Source organism: Pogona vitticeps, chromosome 5 (assembly GCF_051106095.1).
Source record: "Pogona vitticeps strain Pit_001003342236 chromosome 5, PviZW2.1, whole genome shotgun sequence".
Taxonomy (NCBI): Eukaryota; Metazoa; Chordata; class Lepidosauria; order Squamata; family Agamidae; genus Pogona; species Pogona vitticeps.
In genome coordinates this window covers 162,298,800-162,313,155 of record NC_135787.1, presented here as the reverse complement: position 1 = coordinate 162,313,155, position 14,356 = coordinate 162,298,800, and the positions used below count along the sequence as shown (strand labels likewise).

At 39.4% G+C, this 14,356-nt stretch overlaps 1 protein-coding gene across 2 annotated transcripts in view; it reads left to right on the top strand.

The window, feature by feature from the left end:
• Window positions 1-14,356, top strand: part of MEI1 (meiotic double-stranded break formation protein 1) — a 49,855-nt gene that overhangs the window by 8,045 nt on the left and 27,454 nt on the right. Inside the window, exons 2-7 of one of the 2 annotated variants that reach the window (XM_020787839.3) lie at window positions 4,205-4,335; window positions 5,875-5,989; window positions 8,848-8,964; window positions 11,254-11,353; window positions 12,541-12,675; window positions 13,347-13,461. In XM_020787839.3, the coding sequence (XP_020643498.3) occupies window positions 4,205-4,335; window positions 5,875-5,989; window positions 8,848-8,964; window positions 11,254-11,353; window positions 12,541-12,675; window positions 13,347-13,461 (713 nt within the window). Of the gene's footprint in view, window positions 1-3,999; window positions 4,336-5,874; window positions 5,990-8,847; window positions 8,965-11,253; window positions 11,354-12,540; window positions 12,676-13,346; window positions 13,462-14,356 lie in introns of those variants that run through there. The other variant, XM_073000157.2, reaches the window with a different exon arrangement.

Below are 14,356 nucleotides of genomic sequence, written 5' to 3'. Positions count from 1 at the left end.
GGTTTTTTTTTTTACAACTCTTGAGAAAAGCTTGCACAGATACTTTAAGATCTGCTGTTCTCCCTCACTTTCTGAGTTAGCACTAAAATAGGAAGCTTCCCTGATCCAGAGCCTTTGGCAGTGCGCATATTTATTGGACCTATTTCGTGGCAATACGGCTGGTGAAACAGCAATATTTCTCCAGCCGTATTTCTTCCTCAGAATGTCATCCAGCAGAGCTGTTTTGGGTGGTTGGGGATCTTCTTCAACTGGGAAATCAGGTGGAGGTCCCAGATTGCTCATTAGCTTGCTGTGATGAGTTTGCCATCCATTTTGAGGGAAAAATCGCTCAGATTCACAGTGCGTTGGACTCCACAGTTATTGCAGAATCAGAGGGTGTGTCCAGTGTGCTGAACTTAGCTCAACTCCCAAACAAACAGCACCAGAGCACACAGTGCTACTCCTGTCCTCTGAAGATGCCGGCCACAGAGACTGGCAAAACGTTAGGAACAACAACCTCCAGAACACGTCCAAAGAGCCCAAAAAACCCACAACCATTAGATCCCGGCCATGAAAGTCTTTGCGAATACATTCACTGTGATGAGTTTGCCATTCATTTTGAGGGAAAAATCGCTCAGATTCACAGTGGGTTGGACTCCACCGTTACTGCAGAATCAGAGGTGGTGTCCAGTGTGCCATGCTTAGGTTAAGTATTAATGGATGGCCTTAGGAGGTGGACAGGGTGCTTGGATCTGTTCATTCTACCTTCACTCCGCTCGACCCTTGCCCATCTTGGCTAATTGGAAGATCGGCCAAGGGGGTTCGCACCTGGGTCCAGGAGGCCATGAACGCCTCTTTGAGAGAAGGAGCGGTTCCTAGCACTTTGAAAGAGGCGGTAATTCATCCACTCCTTATAAAGGCTAACCTGGACCCAAGGCTGGTGGTTAACTACCGACCAGTGGCGAACCTCCCTTATTTGGGCAAAGTGTTGGAGCGGGTTGTGGCTGGGCAACTCCAGGCGCTGCTGGATGAAACGGATTTTCTGGATCCATTTCAGTCGGATTTCAGGCCGGGTTTTGGTATGGAGACTGCCTTGGTCGCCCTGTACGATGACCTTTGCCGGGAGAGAGGCAGGTGGAGTGTGACCCTGTTGATACTCCTGGACCTCTCAGCAGCTTTCGACACCATTGACCATGGTGTCCTTCTGGATAGGCTGGCTGGGTTGGGAGTTGGGGGCACCGCTTTACGGTGGTTCCGCTCCTTCCTGGCTGACCATGTCCAGAGGGTGGTGCTGGGGGACAGTTGATCTGTCCCATGGCATTTACGTCATGGAGTTCCTCAGGGCTCGATACTGTCCCCCATGCTGTTTGATATTTACATGGAACCGCTGGGAGAGGTCATCAGGAGGTTTGGGCTGAGGAGTCAGCAATATGCTCATAATACTCAGCTCTACTTCTCATTTTCCAGCAATCCAGGTGAGGCAGTTTCTGTGCTGAACTCGTGTCTGGACCTGATAAGGGACTGGATGAGGGTTAATAAATTGAAACTCAATCCAGACAAGATGGAAGTTCTGTTAGTGGGTGCTTCACCGGACAGGCTGGAGGGCTATTTCCCTGCCCTGAATGGGGTTACACTCCCCCTAAGGGACAGGGTCCGCAGCTTGAGGGTGCTCCTGGACCCCAGTTTAACACTGGAAGCCCAGGTGTATTTGGTGGCCAGAGGCACCCTCCTTCAGCTTGGAAATTATACCAACTACAGCCCTACAGTTACGCACACACTGATAACATTTTGCATAGATTACTGCAATGGGCTCTATGTAGGGCTGCCTTTGAAGACGGTCCGGCAACTGCAACTGGTCCAGAATCGATCTGTGTGGCTGGTGAGTGGTGCTGCTGCTAGGGAACATATCAAGCCGATTCTGTTTAAGTTACATTGGTTACCAATTGTTGCCTGGGCCCAATTCAAAGTGCTTGTTTTCACTTATAAAACCCTAAACAGCTTGGGCCCTGGATACCTGAAGGACCGCCTCCTTCCATATGAACCTACCCGGCAGTTAAGATCTAGCCAGGGGGCCCTTTTGAAAGAGCCGTCCCTTAAGGAGTAAGAGGGACGGCTTGTAGACAAAGGGCCTTTTTGGCATCTGCCCCCAGACTATGGAATGCCCTCCTGACTGAGATTCGTCTGGCGCCGATGCTGATGACATTTCAGCGCCAGATCAAAACCTTCCTATTCTAGAAGGCTTTTAATTGAAATAATATCAACTGTGGGTCAGATTGCAATTTTTAGAGTTTATATTTTAATTGCATTTTAATTGTTTTGACTTTTTATTGTATTTTAAATGTTGTAAGCCGCCCAGAGACCTTTGGGTAGTGTGGGCGGCATATAAATTAAAATGAATGAATGAATGAATAAATGAATAAATGAATAAATAAATAAATAAATAAATAAATAAATAAATAAATAAATAAATAAATACTAGTAATCTACAGTATTTTCAAAATCAGTTGTACCTATTTAAATGAAATGGAAGAGACCTATTAAAGTATTGGGGTTCAGTGGTAGAGTTCTCGCCTGCCACGTGGGAGGCCCGGGTTTGATTCCTGAGCAATGCACAAGATGCTACAGGCCAAACCTGGGTCCTAAGATTCTGCTCCGTTATCACTATCTTCTCTGGTGAATATTTTTGTTTAGTTTTATTAGTAGATTAGTGCAAAGCTGAAAGCTTCCAAGTAGAGATGGGCATGAACTGTTCGTTTTCTTGTTGCTTTGTTTTTGTTGTTTTGCTTTGTACCCTTGCAGAATTTCTTGGGTTGGAAATAGAGATGGGCACTTCGTGGCAGCAACCAGAGGAGGCAGTGCAGAGAAGCTGGGGTGCTGCTTCTGAGTGAGTGCCCACCAGAGGGGGTGGGACACTGAACTGTGAGAAACCTGTTCGGCCATTGTCCAAACTGGCACAAATCACCAAACTGACAGTTTGTGACCATCTCTGTTTCCAACCCAAGGGGTTTTGCATAGGTGCAAAGCAAAACAATAGCAAAATGAACAGTTATGGGAGGTGGTTTGTTCGTCTGATGAGCCTAAAATTATGTGGGATTTTAATGGTTTCATTTATCAAGGAATAAATGGATCAGCTAAGTACAAGTGTACAGTAGTATTATTAGGAGTAAAGGTGGAAAACCTTCAGCATGAAGGCAGCACGTGGCTCTTAAAGAGGTAAAATATGTACCCCAGTATCCCACATACCCAGTAGTGAAACATATTGATCAAAGTTCCCCAATGTCTGCTAGGGGGTATGAGAAACATTTAATTTTATGGGCCTGCAGCACCCTGGCCCTCACGCTACATGTTTTTTGAAAACATGGCCACTAGGTGGCAGAATATATCAAACAAGAAACAAAACAAAGCAAACACAAAACAAAATAAAGGGGACAAAAACATTGTGACATCTTAAAAACCAGGTGCTACATTTTAAGGTGGGCTTATGTGGATCAAGTCCACTTTCTCATGGCAAATATTTATGCATTTATACATGGCCCCAAAATAAAGAGACAGAGCTTGGTTAGTATACACAAATAGCAAATTATTTAAGTCAATGTGGTCTTGCAAACCTAGTAATGACTCAAGACCCCTGTTTGATATTCAGTTTCTTTCCTTTGAAGCTCCGTTCTCCAAAAAGGACAATGGTTAGTGGGTAACAGAACCTGAGATAACAACAGCAGACACAAGATAATCATTGTGGCATTACACATTTGGTAATGAGTTAAGAATCCCTGGCCTTATCTTTGAAGCTTGTTCTATAAATGTGGCTGTGGTTAGTTGGGAAGGAACCTGGGCTATGGAAAATAACAGCAGATAATGGCATAATTATTGTAGCATTTCACATTTGGTAATGCCAGAAGGGGCTTTTCAGTAACATTCATTTTGTAAGAAAAAAGACTTTGGGCTGAAGTTTGCAAGGATGGATGTGTCCTTCTATGGTTCAGGGCTGGACGTGTATAGGAGGTTATCCACATTGATAGGCTACAAAATAAAAAACATCAAGGAATTATTTGGCATACTTTATACATATCAGCTTCAATCTTATCCCATCTATAATATGTTATAATGTTTTAGCAAGGACTACTACTATGAAGTAATAGTCATTTCAGACCTTATACTGGGACACTTAAATATTTCATAATGTCTTGCGTGTTGCTGTTCTTCACATATACACACTCTGTTGCAGGTCTGTTAAAGCAGCTCCTGAAATATGATAATTTTGTTTCTGTTATTATGAGCAATTCGGGGAAAGGGGCAGATTCTGCAAGCCCAGAGTTGTTTGAGGGAGGAAACCCCTTGCCTTTGATGCTCAAGAAGGTAATTTTTATGAAGGCTAGTTATCTACACTTCTAACATTTGTTATTTAAAAAGTCAATAATTAATTTAGTCATTATTTTGAGTTGAGCTGGTCGGATTGTATAAGAAATGTAATTCCTAGGTTATTTGGTTTCCCTGTATCTGCCTATGCAGAACTAGGTGACTACTTAATCATTATCATTATCATGATCATCTTAGAACTGTAGAGCTGGAATAGAGATGAGTCTGTGGACCATAGAGATGAAATTTAAAAGACTCTGTATTATGTCTCAACATCTTGTAAAGAGTGGATGGAAATATTTTTCTTTCATTTTATAGAGGATCACTTCCATAATAAAGGGAATATATTTCTCAGAATGATTAATCTACCCATAGTGGATACAGTTATATTTAGAGATGGGCACAATTCAGAAAAATGGTCATTTTGATTTGTGATTCATCAAGGTTGATTAATAACAAATTATGAATTTATGATTTTTGGACAAATTGATGAATCAATTCATCAATTTATTTTTGACTTTAAAACTCTATAAAATGCCCCCAAGCACCTAGAGATACCAAATTTGCAGAGAAGCATCACTTGAATCTCCTCTACAAGCCTTGCAAGTTTGGTGAAGTTTATTGGTTGTTCTGGGTTTTTCGGGCTCTTTGGCCGTGTTCTGAAGGTTGTTCTTCCTGATGTTTCGCCAGTCTCTGTGGCTGGCATCTTCAGAGGACAGCAACCTGTACTCTGGAGTATAGGTTGCTGTCCTCTGAAGATGCCGGCCACAGAGACTGGCGAAACGTCAGGAAGAACAACCTTCAGAACACGGCCAAAGAGCCTGAAAAAACCAGAACAACCATTAGATCCTGGCCGTGAAAGCCTTTACGAATATATTGGTGAAGTTTAGTTTTCAGACGTCCAAGTTATACACCCACAAGGAGAGCCCCCCAGGGACGTTTCCCCAGGCACCTAGAAACACCAGAATCACAGAGAAGCTTCTTTTGACTGTCCTCTTCAATTCCTCCAAGTTTGGTGAAGAATGGGTGTCAGATATCCATGTTATAGTGGATGCCCTTGCAGGAAAGTGCCCTTTAGCAGCTGGCTTGGGAAAAACCAATCTTCACCAAACTTGAAGGGATTGTAGAGGAAGCCAAGAGTCTCTAGGTGCCTGCGGCCCCATTTTATAGCCAAATGAATCAATAAAAATAGCTAACAATGAATTGATTCATATCTGTTGAGGGGCATTGATTCATACTAATACAAATTGACAGATTAGTGAGTTTTGAATGAATTTGGTGATTTGTTTTTTAATTCTTGCCCATCTTTAGTTATATCATTTATAATCATTCATATTTATGAACTAATGATTTAGTGACTATAACGCTATTTCACTTCTCAGTCTTGAAATACAAAAACCTTAGCCTATAAGCTGTATGGCAAAGGCATTTTTTTCTATTTTAAATTATTCTTATCTGAGTTCAGTGAACAAATTTTCTAATGAACTTGCTGTAGAAATTCAGTGGAATAATTTTTCTCAATTCTGATTATCTGTACAGCTGTTACTGTCAAGAGATGAGGTACTACAGATAGCAAGTGCTCAATGTATAGCTGCTGTACTGGTGCATTCACCAGCAAAATATGCTTCTGCTTTTATCCATGCAGATATTCCAGGTAACAGAAATAATTTTGCTATTTGTTGTTTGCTAATGTGTAGGATACCATTAAACTCCCCTTCCCCAAGTCATATTTGGAATATTGCAGCTCCCATTCTGTTGCATTAGTATAAATAATACATTAGAAGCACAATAACTATGTAACTATTAAAGTATCTTATGTTTAGCAAACTAAGCCTTAAGGCTACATTTACACACACTAGGCCCAAACTGTGCTTCAAATTTGCAGTAATAGATGAGGTAGTTACTCCAGTAACAGCCTCATTCTGTGCAGTAATCAACAATAAAATACCCAGACAAAATGTGTTATGTATTGGTGAGAAAAGCAAATGATAATATCCCTTCTAAACCTGTATTCAGCTGCTTTGCAGTAGCATGTCATGTGGGTTGAGCTATGAAATGGATGCATGAAAAAGCAGTTGCCCATTTCTTATACCACTAAATTCTGTGTTAGCCGTCTGACCCACATTCATGCCAAATGGGTTGTATTGACTGATCTTGAGATGTGGTGACTAAAACTTGTAGTGGAAGAAATACTTATGCTAAACCAGTAAACAAAATGACTCCTTTTCCTTGCAGTACAGCATGTGTGGGAAAGATTTATTCTCCAGTTTTCTGTTCAGTAGAGGTATCAGCGCATTTGCTGTATTTAGTAAAGTAGGTAGAAACTGGGTATTTTTTGGTATTTCTTGAGAATCTTATTTTTCCTTATGTTATTAGTACTGTATCAGTAACATACTAGACAATAAGATATTCCAAAGAATAAGCATACTGGAATAGTTTATCTGTAATTTCAACTTCTTTGAACAAGGATGATTAAGAACTAAATGCTTGTTCATAGGAATATAGTGTGGGAAACGTGCTGACAGTAGAACGCCTCTGTTAAATACCCCAAATATTTTCTTGCCAACATATGTGCTGTAAGTATTGTGATATAAATAATGGAATTCTATTATTAGTACTGTATTGTTTCAGATACACTATGTTAATCCAGTACTAGAAAGGCACATGGCAGTTGAAATACCTCTTAGAATGGGTGGTGTAAGTCATCTTAATATGGTTAGATATGTGTTATTTCATTTGTCCAAGGATCATAATCATTTGCCTTTAGAACTGGTTCTTACTTTAATGTCTTGTATTGGATGATTGATGTATAACTTTTCAATTTCTCATGGTATTTGAGTGCATTTTTTCTAACAACATACATATTCCTGATACAGTGGTGCCTCGCTTGATGATGTTAATTCATTCCAGCGAAATCGCTGTAGAGCGAAAGCATTGTCAAACGATATAAATAAACCCACTGAAACGCATTAAAACCCGGTTAATGCGTTCCAATGGGCTGAATACCTGCTTGTCCAGTGAAGATCCTCCATACGGTATCCATTTTTGGTGCCTGTATAGTGAGGAATCCGTCCTAGAAAACAGCGGGGCGCCATTTTGAAAGCTGGTGGCCATTTTGAAGCCTGACGATCAGCTGTTTGCTGATTGTCATAAAGCGAAAAATCGGTTCCCGAAACGGAACCGATCAACGTTAAATGAAAAAACCCAATCTAAACATCTTTTTGCAATCGCTTTTGCGACCGCAAAAACTTCAGTGTTAAGCGGGTTCGTCGTTAAACGAGGTAATCATCCAGCGGGGCACAAATGTATTCTTTGAGGAGTCTTACCCATCTTTTTACTCTGAAACTCTAGGGTTCACTTGATAAATAGTTGATTTTACAGTTACGGTACTTTAGTTTCTCCACCAAGGCATGTTCAGTGATGGTATGGTGCTCTTTAAAAGCAAGTGTGATTTTTCATAAGTTCTCATTCATGTGATAAAATGGCCTGAATTCCATGCCATGTATACTCCTATCCATGTGCCAAATTATATAACTGGCATGTGAGTGCTAATGTAAAAGACAGCTTGTTAATTAATGGCAGCTTGCCACTGCAGTTTATGCCATTACCTTTAGCTAGCATAAAGCTGCAAAAGGATTCCTGGGGTTAGTCTTGGAGTGCCACAAGATTGTTGATTTTTCTGCGACAAACACAGCCAGCCCGTGACAGATACACACATAACTGTACTATGTGAAGAAGCATTTGCTTTTGGGACTTTTGAATAATCTAATTCTAGTGCACGGCCACAGGTCTGGCATCATGAGAGAGGTAGAAAAACTTCTCCCTGTCTACTGTCTCCACATTATGGATTGTTTTTTACATCTTTATCACATCCTTTTTCTTATGCTAACAGCCCTAGACTTTTAGTCTTTCTCCATAGGGTAGTAGTCTGGTGATTTTGGACGCCCTCTTCTGAATCTTTCCCAATTATCTTATAGATCATCAGCACCAAAAGAATTCTGGTCTTGTGAACTCTGCTTCTCCTGGGTGAAGCATTTAGTCATTGCCTCCTTTGGAAAAGAAAAATTACAACCCAGACCCTCATGCTAAGTGACCAGTGTTGTGCTCTTTTGCACATTTTGGTGCTGAAGACCAGACAAACAGCTTTCTATAGCTTGACAGAAGCCATCTGTTCAAGCCTTCTTTGGGATTTCTACCAAGAGTATCCACTGGGTACTTCCCTCTGTCTCTCACCTCATTTATTTAGATTTGTTTCTGTCATAAGCTTTCAATTCTCATCCCCAACGCATCTATATTATATATATCATGTACCGAGAGTAGAAACTTCTATTTTGAATTTTATAGAGCTGCTCAAGGCAAACTGCCGAGTTTGATAGTTTCCAGGATATGTTGCAGCGTTTTAAATTAAAACCTACACCTTTGTGTTTTTATTTATTTATTTTCTCCTTCTGGAAGCACTTCTCTTGGGCTCAGGTGATACTACGATGGATTTATTTTTGTTCTTGCTTGCAGAGTTCCTGTTTGAATGTCTCTTCTGCATGAGTGAAATTCTCATCTGGTCAATTTATTGTTGCTTGCTGCTTCTGACGGAGGAACAGCTTTTCTTTTCCAAGTGCCACACTGTCTATGGTAAATCTCTCTGCTTGCTATAGCATGACAGAATTGATGTTGCATCATTTACTTCTTTCACATTAATTCCTTTCTCCGACACTGCCATTCTTTTAAGCTCACATTTTACAGAGGCTGCTTCCAGTAAAAGCTTTTATTGTGCTTTTGGCTTACCTCACTCACTTTATTGTATTATTACTATTACTGTTGTTGTTGTTGTTGTTAATGGAGCTCCTTATCAAGATATGCTAGGTTTGCTCTTTTTCTCCTCTTTCCAGTAGTAAAGGAACAACCTTTTATTTACGTAGGCCTTTCACAATGAAGAACCTCAATTTTCTCTGTGCTGGTTCCCATTTTAAGTTAGATTAGTAACAATATTTTAATTGATTTTAAAGAGTTTTAATGTTAATTATATTTTAATCATATAACTGAAATTAATTCTATTTCAATATTTGCTATTTGATTATATTTTCATCTATTCCTTTCCAGAAAAAAATCTGTTTTACCAGTGCCAATTATGTGCACATTGTCTTTTGACTGATAGTACTAACAACTGTTTTATCAGAAAACACCAACAGAAATGGGAGGAATTCTGGGAAATCATATGATGTTGTTGCCAAATCATTGGATTCCAATGTCTCTTCTATTGCCTTCCTGTATTTTTGTAGTCCTGATTTGTGGTACCTGCAGAACAAGGAAACTGCTGTTGAGGCCTTAATGCAGCTGTTCCAAAACTTTGGGTTCCAGGTGATATCGGAGTATAACTATGAGAATCCCTGCCATTGGCCACTGTGACTGGAGCTTCTGGAAGCTGAAGCCCAGCAACGTCTGGGGACTCAAGTTTGTTGCTATTGCTTTGGAGGTCCTGGTGCCTCTAAGCAAAAGGCTTTATTGAATTTATTAAATCCTGTTTAGCAGAGGCAGATAATTGATGATATCTCAATCACTGTCCCATCATTCTGCTGCCCTCCCCTATAGCATTGGGTAGCTTAGTAATTGTTTTCCTTTCATTGTTTGAATTCTGTTAATATTATAGCAAAATAGCTCTCTCTTCAAAAGAAAATGAGATAGCAAAAAGTAGCCAGTGATGAAAGCTTCCTCATGGAGAACAGAAGCTTGACTAAGTGGAATTCATTAAGTTCCAGTTGCGCTGAGGAGAAATAAATAAACAGGGCACATCTCACATCGAGGAACTTTTTAATAAAATGCACAGGATCTTTACTAGATGAGAACAGACAAACTATCCAGAGATATTTTTGCCATGGGGATAAATTTTGCTCGATAATATTTGTATAGCAGCTAGCATTGGTATAACCATACTGAGCAGTACCTCAGCAACACCTGGGACTTTATTGTATAAGCAATCATAATTTGATTTCTGGTCTTTTGTATGCTGGAATGGTAGAGCTGTGTAAAGAGGTATTGATGCTATATGCAACTTGGAAGTATTAATCTTTGGAATACTACTTTTCCTTTCCCAACCATAGTACAGTGGTGCCTCACAAGACGATGTTAATTCATTCAGCGAAAAACATCATCTTGTGAAAGCATCATCTTGCAAAACGCGGTTACCCATAGGAATGCATTGAAATCTAATTAATGCGTTCCAATGGGGGGAAATCGTTCTCTTGCGGAAAAAAACGTCTTGCGAAACGTGTTTTCCCATAGAAATGCATTGAGATCTAATTAATGCATTCCTATGGGCAAAAAAGTCAGAACAAAGTCAAATAAAAAACTTTATAAATGTCATAGAAAAACATTTGTCTTGCGAGTCACAGACCCAGCTGTTAAAAACATCATCTGCAAAAAAGTGTCTCTTTAAAAAAATTATCTTGTGAAGCATAGACCCAAACATGGTTTTGTGAAAATTGTCCATAGGAAAAATTGTCTTGCGAAGTGCAACAGCTGCGGATTAATCGTCCCGCAAAGCAATTGTCTTGCGAGGCACCACTGTAATGTTATTCTTCAGAGCTCTAGTAGTCTTTTAAAGCTCTCTGCTTTTCAGCCTGTTGCTGCCCAAAGTGTTCAGAATAATTACAGATACTATTTTCACATTCAAGGGTTCTCTGTGACTCATTATTTCTGTTTTATTGTTCTTTTGGAGCATTTAAAAAGTACTTTCCCCCCTCCATAGGGCTCAGGCAACTATGTTTGTTCTTGTTGTCAGGAGCAGGCTCTACTGTATGTATATAAGTTCCCCCTTCTTCCTAGTGATCGCCCTGCAGCCACCACCAGAAATGCATGCTTGCTACTCACGTTAAGATCCTCCTTTGTAGATTTTCATGCTCCTTTTTAAAAACTTTATTCTAGGCATTGAACCTATTTTAAGAAGCCTGAAAGAAATCTTGCTTCTTAATAATCTGGAATTGCAAAAGCAGGGACTTTTGCTTTTCACTGAAATTTTGAAAAGGTAAGATTTCAGATTTCTAGTTTCTTACTTCACCTTTATTTGAGAGAGTTAAAGGAGACGAAACAACTTTGACTGAAGATGTAATTAGTGTGTGGGTAAAGTTTTTAGTAGAAAAGATATGTACAAATGATGCATTTTATTCCAGCACATTGTTTTTGTGATAAACCTGCAGCATGCTTGCTTTTGCTTTCCAGGTTGTGAAAGTGGTGGTCAGTTTGTAGAAACACTTTATACAGGCATTTAAATGCTACTCTTGGATCTTTTGGGATGCTGAAGAGGCCAGCTCTACATTTAGTGTTTCTCACTGCTTTTAATCTATGAAGCAGTTAGAGCAGGAGCCTAAACAGAGAAGTTACCATTAATCTTATTCTCAAGATGTAATGAGCAGTATACTGTATCATAATATCGCTACTGTATATTACTCTGGTAAAGTCTTATTGTAGGACTCGGATTCTTTGACATTAGTCTTGGTCACGTAACCAAATAAGCACACATGGTACAGTACTTCTAAACTCTTGTGTTTTTTTGTTGGTAGTGTGGGAGATTTTTCTCTCCTTTATTAAAAATATGCTGTAGTAGTTGATACCAAACTGTTATACAACTGTTATACATGGTATGCAGTGCCTCAAATATTCATTTAGAGGCTTAGGGGCTGTTTCACGGATTTGCTTGACATGAACTGAATGATGTTACTATGCATATAAGTGTTGGGGAACCATATTATATGTACTGTACAACACATGCACCCCAAAATACACACACAGAAACTTTATAAATACATGCACCTTTTTTATGCCCACTAAGGGAAATTATTGTAGGTACTATAGATTAGGAATACATCCATTTGATTTCTAATGACTACAGATTAGGAATACATTCATCTGACTTCTAATCCAAACTGCAGCAATACTTAATGAAATCAACAGGCATATGGTTCGGCATATGTTTTGCAGGGAAAGCTTTTATGATGCCCATGTGTGACATACTTCAGTTAGTTTCTCAAAACCAAATTGTTATTAATAATGTCACTTGAAGCTTCCAAGCTAAACTGTAATAACTTTGAAATGGCAGCATATTCACTGAATTTTTATTTTTTTACTTACTTTGAAACTTCCATAAGTTTGGAATGCCAATGAAGAGTTCTGTTGGAGGCTGTTTTTAATATTTTAAATGTTTCATCTTTTCAGGCAGCCAACAGAAATCAAATTATTTGCAAATAATGCAATATTTAAAGATGCCACTGATGTTCTTATGGAAGCTGTAAATTCTCCTGTCCTTGAAGTAGCAGCTGAAGCTGTGAAAGCTGTGACTGCAATCCTGACGTATGTGGAAGATCTAGAGAGCTTTAATATACTTGGATTATACAGATACATAATTCTAGTGCCCTTTGCTTTGATCTTATGTCTGTATTTATCTTACTTTCAGCATTTTGTCTCTATATTCAACACAGACAAATATCCCTGATCCCCACTATCCCATAGCTTGCTTGAGACCTCGTGAGCACAGCAGCAATGTATGTGTTCCCCCCTAATATCATAAGACAAACTTCCTCTTTGATTTCCAACAGGGAATAGCTATGGTGCCTACAAGCTAAACCAAAGATTTTTTTCCATTCTACTGTGTAGCTCCAGCTAGTCTCTTTCTGCAGTACACCTTCACCCCCCCCAAAAAAGGGTATTCTGAAGCATAGTCTTGTAAACTTTGATCTCACACCAATTTATCCATATCAGTTGACCCCATCTATGTAAGTAATACATATTGATCCTTCTAGAACATTAAGGAAATGGTAGATTCATGGAGCATTCAGCAGTCGGCACCAACATTTTTTCTTGCTGAAATGGTACCATGTCCCTATCGTTTTCATACCGATGGCAGGTTTTTTTGTTGTTGTTGAACATCAAGAATGGCTAATTGCATGCCACATCCAAGTTGTTTGCAGCTACTTAATGGTTTCTTCCAAATGTACTATCCTTTCTTGCTCTTTTCACGGCAGAAAGGACCATGTGAACTTTCCACCAATACCATATGGAGAACTACAGAAGCTGGTTGAAGGTGTGCTGATGCGGTGTAATGATCTCCCCCTGCCATCTTTTAATAGGTGGCTCATGGTTAGTCACATACTGTTTCTTTTTTGTTTTGATTGGAGGGTAGTGGTCAGGCATATATGTGACTTTTTCTTTTTCCATGAATGGTGGGATTCAAGCAGTCTCTTCTGTTGAAAAGGCTGCCGTATTTGCAAATGTGTTGAGGTAGTTGAGTCCTTGCCTCTTTCCACTTTTCTAGAGGACTTTCTTTATATTTTTATTTAGGACCGAATGGTCCACTATATTACTCACTTTTGTATGCAGAAATCTTTCCACAAAACAGAGATTGCATGGAGGTGGAACAAAATAATTAATGGCATTGTGTTGTCTGAACCCCCAAAAATGGGTTGAAATTCACGAGGAGTAATTCAGAAACATTTTGCTGCTGTGACTGCAGTCTTAGACATGCCCCGTAAACCGCCCAAAAGAACTGATATAGGTTGATCGCACAAGCCAAAAGCAAGACAAAATAATGGAACAGGAAATACTACAAAAAGCATGCTCTCTGAACAAAATAAACCACAAATTTATGCCAAAAGATTGAGTCCACTAATAATTAATGTTGTCTAGTTGACAGAATAAATATATAAAGGAACAGTGAGAAACGTAGCACAAACAGTGGGTCAACTGTCTAGTTGCTCTCTTATATTCAGTGGAAATTATATTGAAGTAATCTGAATCAAATCCAAATATTTTGTGAATTCAGTTGCAAGGTGTTTATAAGGGGGTGGGCAGATTAAAAAGAGTATGTATTAGTTATTAGCTGCTTCAAGAGTACAGCAAGACAGGAAAATATGGATCAGGTTCTCCCAGTGAATTTTTGTGGAGAATTTGAGGGAAAATTAATCTGAAAAAGCCTTCCCAGGAAAATCTCCAGCTGCAATGCCTAAAGAAACAAGATACGGTCTTACGTGTACAC